We start from the raw sequence: 10,459 nt of genomic DNA on the forward strand, positions 1-10,459 counted from the left end.
TGTAAGGGAGGGTGGGAAGGACTCAAGGCGTGTTGTGGAGGGTGTTTGCTGATACACTCACGATGACCAGTGAACCACAGTCACCCAAGGGAGTGTCCACCAGGTTCTTCCCGAGACCCCCCGAGATGGGTCTGTTTTCTTCAGGCAGCAGCACTGAAAACTTCCTCAGAGAGTCAAGGTCAACTTTTATTGCACAGGAACCAAAATTATCCCCCTCCCCCTTTCCTGAGCTGGAGACCTCCAAGTGCAAACATGGCTGGGGATGCCTCGCTGCTTGTTCCTCCGGCCAGCAGGGAGCACTCCACCAGAATGTGGCCTCTGGCAGCACCTTCAAAGGGAAGATTGAGGTTTCATGTTGGCCTAACCAATCAGTTGGATCAGTTACCATTCTCAGACCACTTTTGTAAGTTGTTCTGTATCTTTTCTAATTGCATTATGTTAGCTGTAAACTCTCAGCAGGGGACCTCCACATTGAATTGTTCTTGTGACCCCAGGCTGCATGGTGCTGCCTGTTCAGCACGATGGATGTCCACAATGGAGATAAGTGACCGCAGCTGCTCTGCCGGAGTGTTAATTCTGTATCTCATGTAGTTCGAGATGACTAATGCACAGATGACATTTGTGTAGAATATGAGAATACGGCTGAGAGTCGGACATTTCTGAGACTTTGTGTAAGATTCCAGTGGTTTCTGACTGACCATGTGCAGGGAGACCCTTGGCTTTTCCTTCAGGCATTCTGTTCACATGGGCATCTGCCCTAGTTGATTTTGCTTCTCCCTTGGAGACATTCAGAACCGTCTGGGATTTTGTCACATGGAAATCTCTAGAGTTCTTGGATTTGTGAGTCCGAGAACCAGAACTATCCTGCCTAGTTTGTTGAACCACTCCATCTAGACCTAAGAATTCATCGTTGAAATCCAGAGGTAGCGATGAAGGGCAGACTTCCCGGAAGTGGAAACTGTTTTCAAGAGAAGATGGATAGGGAGTTACCAACACTTGTATTTTCTAGGTGTCCACATATAGATTTTCATAGTTTATAAAATGAATCTCTGGAGAGTAATGCAACAAATAGGTACCTGTCTGTGAATGTTGCTATAATCAGGACATTTGGCACCAGAAAGGCAGATTTGCTTTTTTTTAAATCCTTACCTGAAGATATGTTTATTGATTTTGGAGAGAAAAGAAAGGAGAGAGAGAGAGAGAGAGAGAGAGAGAGAGGCATCAGTTGGTTGCCTCCTTTACATGCCCTGACCTGGGATCAAACTGCCACCCAAGTATGTGCCCTGACTGGGAATCGAACCCAAACCTTTGGTGTACATTGATGCTTCAACCAGCTGAGCCACTGGTCAGGACTGATTTTTTCTTTTCTTTTCTATTTTCTTTTCTTTCTTTCCAGTACTCAGCCTTCTATTAGAGACTCCACCTCCCCTGGGACAAACTCCACCCTCCAGCACCTTCTGGAGCACAGTCCCAGTGAGGTGGGGGCAGGGCTGAGGGGGGGGTCTGTCATCCTGTCCTCTGAGAAGGGACTGTGGTGAGATTTGTGGCAATGACTGGGAAAGGGCTTTCATGCCCTGCATGGGGTTCATATGAAGTGGTGTCCCAGGGCAGTACACGGGGCCCTTCCTGTGGGGACAGCCCATTCCAGGCAGGCAACAGCTGAGGCCTGGGCTCTCCTCTGGGGCCTTCCCTTCAACCCCCAGGCCCAGCCCTCTGCCCCAGCTCCCTAGACGATCCTTTCTTGGAGCATCATAATGGGCACACCTGTCTCACGTTGGCTGTGTGACCTGTGCCTGGCACTGCTCTCTCTTGGCCCTTTTCCTCTACTGGGAACCAAGCCCCTAACCCCTCAGAGGGAGGCTCCACTGAGGGAGTCCCATGGGCATGGAGAAGGTGCAGACTGCATGTGGGGGGAGCAGGTGACTGGGATAGGGGCCTGGGCATGGGGGCTGGGGAGCCTAGTCGTCTTTGTCCTTGGCACCGTGTTTGAGGATGCAGGTGAACTCCACATTTGACGTTGCCTTTCTTGTCAATGGGTGCCTCGAGGTATGTCTCATCCATTTCCTCATCTGTGAAGCGGTCACCCATGGTGGTGAGCAGCTCTGGAAGGTGGTCCTCATGGATAAAACCTGAGGCCTCCTTGTCAAAGCAGGTGAAGGCACTGCGGATCACATCTTCAGGGTCATTGCTGTTCAGCTTCTCCCCAAACATGGTCAGGATTGTGGTGAAGTTGATGGGCCCAGGGGCCTCGCTCATCATGACCTCCAAGTGCTCCTCTGAGGGGTTCTTCCACAGCGAGGCCAGCATGTCATGCAAGTCCTCGTCAATGAAGCCGTCTCGGTTCTGGTCCATCATGTTGAAGGCCTCTTTAAACTCCTGGATCTGGAACTGGTCAAACATCATAAAGACGTTGAATGTGGCCCACTGTGGCCTCTTCTTGGTAGTCTTGGCCTTGGCCTGCTTACTGAACATCTTGGCTTCAGGTAGGTGGGGCTTCCCTGGGGCGGAGAAGGCGCTCTCTTCATGGGCAGACCTGGTGTAGAGCTGGATGTGGTACCCTGTGTGGTGTCTGGTTGGGGCTGGGCTGAGTCTGATTTTCTTTATTAGGGTTGTAGAGAAAGCTGGGATAGAGATCTTAGTATCTTCTCCAAAGACCTTGAAATGAAAACATATCCAGTTTTCTGATGCAAAGAGCTTCCCTTGGTATAATAATTCTTTCTGCAGAGCACAGGTAAAATTTGCCTCAGTTATTTCTCAGTTGGGACATCAAGAAACAACCTGTGAAAAAGCTATTCTCCTTGTACTGGCTGGAAGATGAACATTTTTTCTTTTCAGTCTTAGAGTCATTTTTGCTTTCTGTTTGAAGTCGTTCTTACACCATCAAAACTGGATTTTTACCTCAGGCAGATGATTCTCTTCTGGTCTGGGGCCTGGGCCTCGCCAGACAGGGTGGGAGACCGGGCTGTTAGTGACCTGCAGGCTTTTTTCCTCCCCCGTACCATTCATTCTCAGACTCTGAGTAGGCTGTGCCACTCTGCTCTCTCTCTCCCCGAGCACTTTGGCAGGCTCTGTGTGTTCCACATCTTGCTGTAGGTCAGTCGTCGGGGCCGCGTCTGCAGGGCACCTTCAGACCTCAGTGCATCTGCCATCTGCCGCTGCCAATCTAGATACGGGAGAGCGGCAGCGATTGGTCAGAGCAAGTGTGGAGGAGCCACGAAGGAGGGAAGGAGAGGGGGCAACTCTTTTATTCAATATTATAATTTGGAGGTAAATGGGTTAAACATAGGAACCATTGCTGAGTTCATTTATAAATTGGTAGAACACGGATGCCCATGAGGAGCAGAGAATTTGTGAATCTAATGTGTATAATTCTATAGTTGTTCTGAAGACAAAATCTGGCTTTAAAGTGTCCAAATAGCTTTTGATATCATGCATTGTAGTATTTAGTTTTCTGAGTTGCTAATATTTAAGAGTTATTAATAAAAACCATACAGCTGAGCCAGAAGTGGCAACTGAATTGTAATTTTCATCCTCTGGAAACCAGAATGTTCCTCTAATCTTCCACTTTGGGTTAATTCATAGACAATAATTTCCTTGCCTGACTACAGCATCTTTTTAAAAAAGATTTTATTTATTTATTTTTAGAAAGGGGAAGGGAGGGAGAAAGAGAGGGAGAGAAACATCAATGTGTGGTTGCCTCTCATGCACCCGTTACTGGAGACCTCGCCCGCAACCCAGGCACGTGCACTGACTGGGAATCGAACTGGGACTCTTTGGTTCTCAGGGGGGCTCTCAATCCATTGAGCCACGTTAGCCAGGGCCTGACTACAGCATCTTAATAAATACAGTATTATTCACCTAGTCCAGTAACTCAGGATAGGAATCTCAGGGCTATAATGAGCCCTCTTTTTTTAAATATATATTTTATTGATCATGCTATTACAGTTGTCACATTTTCCCCTCTTCACTCCCCTCCACCCTGCACACCCCCTCTCACCCACATTCCCCCCCTTTAGTTCATGTCCATGGGTCATACTTAAAAGTTCTTTGGCTTCTACATTTCCTACACTATTCTTACCCTCCCCCTGTCTATTTTCTACCTATCATTTATGCTACTTATTCTCCATACCTTTCCCCCTCTCTCCCTCTACACTCCCCTGTTGATAACCCTCCATGTGATCTCCATTTCTGTGATTCTGTTCTTGTTCTAGTTGTTGGCTTAGTTTGCTTTTGTTTTTGTTTTAGTTGTGGTTGTTAATAATTGTGAGTTTGCTGTCATTTTACTGTTCATACCTTTTATGTTATTTTTCTTAGATAAGTCCCTTTAACATTTCATATAATAAGGGCTTGGTGATGATGAACTTCTTAACTTGACCTTATCTGAGAAGCACTTTATCTTCCCTTCCATTCTAAATGATAGCTTTGCTGGATACAGTAATCTTGGATGTAGGTCCTTGCCTTTCATGACTTGGAATACTTCTCTCCAACCCCTTCTTGCCTGTAAGGTCTCTTTTGAGAAGTCAGCTGACAGTCTTATGGGAACTCCTTTGTAGGTAACTGTATCCTTTTCTCTTGCTGCTTCTAAGATTCTCTCTTTATCTTTAATCTTGGGTAATGTAATTATGATGTGCCTTGGTGTGTGCTTCCTTGGGTCCAACTTCTTTGGGACTCTCTGAGCTTCCTGGACTTCCTGGAAGTCTATTTCCTTTGCCAGATTAGGGAAATTCTCCTTCATTATTTGTTCAAATAAGTTTTCAATTTCTTGCTCTTCCTCTTCTCCTTCTGGCACCCCTACGATTTGGAAGTTGGAACGTTTCAAGATGTCCTGGAGGTTCCTAAGCCTCTCCTCATTTCTTTTGAATTCTAGTTGCTTCATTCTTTTCTGGTTGTATGTTTCTTTCTTCCTTCCAGTCCATACTGTTGCTTTGAGTCCCAGTTTCCTTCCCATCACTGTTGGTTCCCTGTACATTTTCCTTTATTTCACTTAGTATAGCCTTCATTTTTTCATCTAATTTGTGATCAAATTCAACCAATTCTGTGAGCATCCTGATTACCAGTGTTTTGAACTGTGCACCTGATAGGTTGGCTATCTCTTTGTTGCTCAGTTATATTTTTTTCTGAAACTTTGATCTGTTCTTTTATTTGGGCCTTTTTTTTTTTTGTCTTGGCATGCCTGTTATGTATAAGGGGCGGAGCCTTAGGTGTTCACTTGGGCGGGGCAATCTATGTCACTGTGCTGTGACATTGTACGTGGGGAAGGGGTCTGAGAGGGAGCAATGGTGCTTCCTCCGCTCTCCGCCACCTTTCAGACACTTCCCCCACTACCCATAAGCAAAGTGGGCCCTTCTGGTGCTGATTCCTGTGTGGGTAGGTTTGCATATGTTCTGGGACCCTGTGGGTCTCTCCAAGGAACTCTCCTGTGAGGCTGGGAGTTTCTCCCTCTGCCGCCTCAACCCCCAAGGGGTTTTCAATCAGTGGTTTGAGGCTTTATTTCCCCAGCGCTGGAGCCCTGAGGTTGCGTGGTCTGTTTCCCCCTTTGTTCCTCCTGGTTTATCTCTGCATGAATGTGGGACCACCCAGTCCGCAATCTGCTGCCTCGCTTTGCTTTGTTCTCCACCAACGTGCTGAGTCCTCTCTGCCCAGCTGTGGGTCTCCGCCCCTCCTACCAGTCGGATGAATGTGTCTTCTTTAGTTCCTTGATTGTCAGGCTTCCATACAGTTCAATTTTCTGTCAGTTCTGGTTGTTTTTTTGTTTTTAAATTGTTGTTTTTCTTTTGGTTGTGCGAGGAGGCATAGTGTGTCTACCTATGTCTCCATCTTGGCCTCTTGTCTCTATCAGATACATGTTATCAGACATCAATTTCTGTCCATTTTATCTCTAAAAATAGGCCATCTCCCTCCCACAAAGATTTGGGGAGGAGGGGGAGAATAGTCACAGGATTAGTAAAGACATTGTTTGCGCGTGATGAAAAACCAACTTGAATCAGCTTGAGGAGAAATGGAATCTATTGGTTGATATGATCACAAAGTTCAAATTTCTTCTTGCAAAGCCTCTGTGTTTCAAGCAAGGATAGTTTATGGACTCAAATAATGACATTAGGACCTGCATTTATCTTTCTACTGTTTGACTTCATTCTGAAAACTGTCTCTCTCTCCTTGTGGCAGGCAAGATGGGTACCAGTAGTTTGAAACTTACATTCTTCCAGACTAGCTGTCACAGGGCACATAGAACTGCTCTCTGCCAGTGTTTACTTATTAACTCCAGGCAAGGCTGCAATCATCCCTTCTTCAATCATGTGCTCAAATATGAACCAACCATTCTGGATGAAAGAGGGGAGTATTCTAGTCATCCTGGGTCATAAACCCAGTCCCTTCTATTTGGGAACCCAGTGATGAACATGATCACCAGGATGAAGTGGAGGAGGGGAGGAGTTTCCCAAATAGATCAAAGAATGGAAATGGAAAGGAATGCCCTTGAACAAAAAATATCTAGTTACCATGATCCATTAGAGTTACTCCATCAGCTGACTTGAGCAAAGGATTGTGAAGGCACACTTAGGGAACAAGGATACATTAATAAGCTGCTTCAAAAGTTAAGGTGAGCCCCCGAGCTTCTCCCCCTGTGGCCTTGCGGAAGGGAGGCCGTGATGGCAGATGAGATCACCAAAGCTCAGGCCGCTCAGCCTGGTGGCGACACGATCTTCGGGAAGATCATTCGCAAGGAAATCCCAGCCAAAATCATTTTTGAGGATGACCAGTGTCTTGCTTTTCATGATATTTCCCCTCAAGCACCAACACATTTTCTGGTGATACCCAAGAAGCATATATCCCAGATTTCTGTAGCATAAGATGCTGATGAAAGTCTTCTTGGACATTTAATGATTGTTGGCAAGAAATGTGCTGCTGATCTGGGCCTGAAGAAGGGTTATCGAATGGTGGTGAACGAGGGCTCTGACGGGGGGCAGTCTGTCTATCACGTTCACCTTCATGTTCTCGGAGGTCGGCAGATGAATTGGCCCCCTGGTTAAACTTGTTTTAGGGTAATTTTCCCCACTGTAGGCAACGATCTGTTTAGCAGGTTAAACAGTACACTTTTGCCTGTGTATAGAGAGATTGAGGAAACAATTTCTAAAACCCACACATAATAAAAGACATTGTTGCAAAAAAAAAAATAAAGAAGAAAAAAAGAAAAAAGAAAAAGTTAAGGTGAACAACAACAAAAAAACCAAACCTGTAATCGATGACAACCCAGTACTAATTAGAACCCAAATCTTGGTTTCTAAATATCATTCCCTTCTAAAAGAAAATACGGCTCCTTAGAGAAAGGGATGGTTGTAGGTCTGGGCAGGGAAAAGACAAGGTGAGTTTTGGACATTATGTATGTGCCAGATAATGAATTTCACTTTAAAATTTTACATGGGGCAATTAGAAAAATTTACTTACATATGTGATGTTTATTGCCTCTAGCATGCCCTCAGGAGACACATTGTACCTGGTTGTCCCTATTTTTAAAATGATATAGTACTATGGCCATCTTTCTAAGTCTTGCTAACTTAAAAAACTTTCATTCAGAGACATCTGGGTATGTATTTAAGGAGAGTCCTGGTTTTCTCACCCTTCTCCGTAGGCTAGGGAGCAAGAGAAAAGGAAGTACACCCCAACCTTGAGATTAAGAATCTCATGCTGTACCAGTTTAGCTAGATGGACATGTGATATTGTGATTTATGCTCAGAGAAGAGTGTGTACACACCAGTTGGTGTGACAGTGAGAGGAAAGTGGGAGTGTCACGGATTGCTGGCAGAAGTGCAAGGCAGCCGAGTGGCATTTGACCCATGTCTTCTGATTAGCAAATGGTGCAGGTACCAGTTCTGGAAAAATGAAGCAAGCCTGGGATTTCTAGTGACCATGAAGATTGCCGTTCTTCTGAGGTCAGGGTTAGATTAGTAGGACTTCATCAGTAATGGCTTGTTGAGGTGTAAAGCCGTTTGGGGGCAGTCTTCACTACACCCTTTTAGGTGCAGCCACAGAAGCAGTTCTGAGGTTATCGAGCAGTTCCTTGTGATCACCTAGTCATGACCCGTGTTTGTCTTGTCTGTTTACAAGACCCTGAACTGTGATGAACACAAATTGGCTGAGTTTCTGCTCATACTTCTGGATCATTTCCATTTCGATTTTACAAGTTAGACTCAGAGAGCTCAGTGGGCATAACCAGGAAGGGCTGGCTTGGAGCTCTATGAAGTGCTCTGAAAATGTGAGCCAAGGAAGCAGCAGCAGCAATATTACCATTTCCTCTCAAGGAGCAGTTACTGATTGGTCACTGATAACATCCTCAGAGCAAACATGTAGAGAATATGTAACATGTCCAGCCCTGGCCAGGGGGCTCGGTTGGTTGGAGCATCATTCTGTACACCAAAAGGTTGCAGGTTTGATCCCTGGTCAGGGCAATACCTAGGCTGAGGGTTTGATCCCCGGTCAGGGGGTCTGGGCATGTACAGGAAGCAATTGACCTATGTTTCTTTCGCACATCGGTATTTCTCTCTTTCTCTCCCCCCACACTTCTCTAACAAATCAATAAATATATCCTTGGGTGAGGATTAAAAAAAAAGAGAATATATGACATGTCCAGAATAGAGATAATGAAACTAAAAAATATCCTCTAAGGCAACATCGCCTATGACATTGATAACATCTGTACCCTATATTAGGGTGTATGCTTACTACATGTCAGTCTCTGTGGTACTCATCATAGCTATTAGTCTCTATTAATTCTTTTTGCATCTATAGTGTTTTGTGACACTTTAAAAAATACATGGTATGGTAGAAAGTTCAAACACATGAACGGTTTACTGATAAAACACAAACCTGTGTTTGCGCTTGCATAAGCACAACGCCCTCACTTTGCTAACAAAGTAAGGGAGGCACAAAGAGGGCTCTCCGTAGCCAAAACACACAGGGAGAAGAGTTCTAATACCTCACCTATGTCACGTGGCCTTTGTCCTTGTAATCTTCCCTTTTTAAAAAAAATTTTGTATGAGTTTATTTGGCGACATATGCTGGGGAGCCATATCTAAAATGCTCCCAAGAATAACAGTTTTGCAGCAGCTTCTATGCATTTGGAATTAAGGAGGGATCCTTGCAATCTTCTTAGCTTCCCCATCTTAACCATCATATTCTAGGATTTTAAATTTTTTTCTGCTTCGTCTGTCTCTGCACTCAGGCTCCAAGCCTCATGAGAGGGGCAAACCAGTCACGTGTCTCTGAGTTCCTTCTCCAGGGGCTCTCCAGCCAGCAGTCCCACTTTGTCTTCTTCCTGAGCACGTACCTGGCTGTGGTCCTGGCAAATCTGCTTATCCTCCTGGCCATAAGCATGGACTATGGCCTGCACACCCCCATGTACTTCTTCCTCAGCAATGTGTCCTTAGTGGACATCTGCTTCTCCTCCAACACCATCCCCAAGATGCTGGCGAACCACATACTCGAGAGTCAGACCATCTTCTCTGGGTGTCTCACACAGATGTATCTTCTCTTTGAGCTTGCCAACATGGACCATTTCCTTCTGGCTGTGATGGCCTATGACTGCTTTGTCACCATATGCCACTCCCTACACTACTCAGCAAAGATGGTCCATCAGCTCTGTGCTCTGCTGGTCCCTGGGTTATGGGTCATGGCCAGCCTGAATGCTCTGTTTGTTGCATACTTTGCTTATGGCTTGACTCCCATTCTGTGCAGACAATGTCATCCTCTATCTCCTCTATGATATGACCTCCTTCCTGAAACACTCCTGCTCTGACACACACCTCAGTGAGATGATGGCTCTGACTGAGGGAGCCCTGATCCTAATCACCCTGTTTATTTGCATCCTGCCTTTGTATATCCACATCACCTGTGCTCTCCTGAGAGTCCAGGGAAGATGGAAAGTCTTCTCCATCTGTGCCTCCCACCTGGCCGTGGTTTTCCTCTTCTCTAGTACCATCATTGCTGTGTATTTCAACCCTTCATCCTTGCACTCATCCGAGGTCACCACAGCTACTGTGATGTACGCACTGGTGATCCTCATGATGAACCCTTTCATCTACAGACAGAGGCACAGGGACTTGAAAGGGGCCCTGCAAAAAATAATTGCAGGAAGGCAGGCTCTTACTGATGAAAGTGCCATGGACTTGTCATTCCCGTGAATATCAATCTTTGCCAATTTCACTGAAATGTAGCAATCTATTTGTCAAAGTGTCTGCAAGGAACTGGGCCTCATGTAGAATTCAAAGAACACTTCAACATTACTAGTGCCTGTTGTAGTCCATTCAGGCTGCTATAACAAAAAATACCACAGACTGTTTATTTTTCACAATTCAGAAGGCTCGCAGTCCAAGATCAAATTGCTGACAGATTCAGTTTCTGGTGAGAACCTGCTTCCTGGTTCATGGATGGCCTCTTCTCATTGTGTCCTCATATAGCGGAAGGG

At 45.5% G+C, this 10,459-nt stretch overlaps 1 protein-coding gene and 3 pseudogenes across 1 annotated transcript; 2 read left to right on the forward strand and 2 right to left on the reverse strand.

The window, feature by feature from the left end:
• Nucleotides 1-377: 377 nt before the first annotated feature.
• Nucleotides 378-3,083, reverse strand: LOC112298342 (GRAM domain-containing protein 2B-like; annotated as a pseudogene).
• On the reverse strand, nt 1,959-2,472 carry LOC112298348 (myosin regulatory light polypeptide 9 pseudogene; annotated as a pseudogene).
• A 3,534-nt stretch (nt 3,084-6,617) lies between the features above and the next one.
• Nucleotides 6,618-7,155, forward strand: LOC112298349 (adenosine 5'-monophosphoramidase HINT1 pseudogene; annotated as a pseudogene).
• A 2,074-nt stretch (nt 7,156-9,229) lies between these two features.
• On the forward strand, nt 9,230-10,175 carry OR1F1 (olfactory receptor family 1 subfamily F member 1). Its single transcript, XM_024553391.3, is given in 2 exon segments — nt 9,230-9,682; nt 9,684-10,175. Coding segments are annotated over 2 exon segments (945 nt in total).
• Nucleotides 10,176-10,459: the final 284 nt, after the last annotated feature.

Source organism: Desmodus rotundus, chromosome 1 (genome assembly GCF_022682495.2).
Source record: "Desmodus rotundus isolate HL8 chromosome 1, HLdesRot8A.1, whole genome shotgun sequence".
Lineage (NCBI taxonomy): Eukaryota > Metazoa > Chordata > Mammalia > Chiroptera > Phyllostomidae > Desmodus > Desmodus rotundus.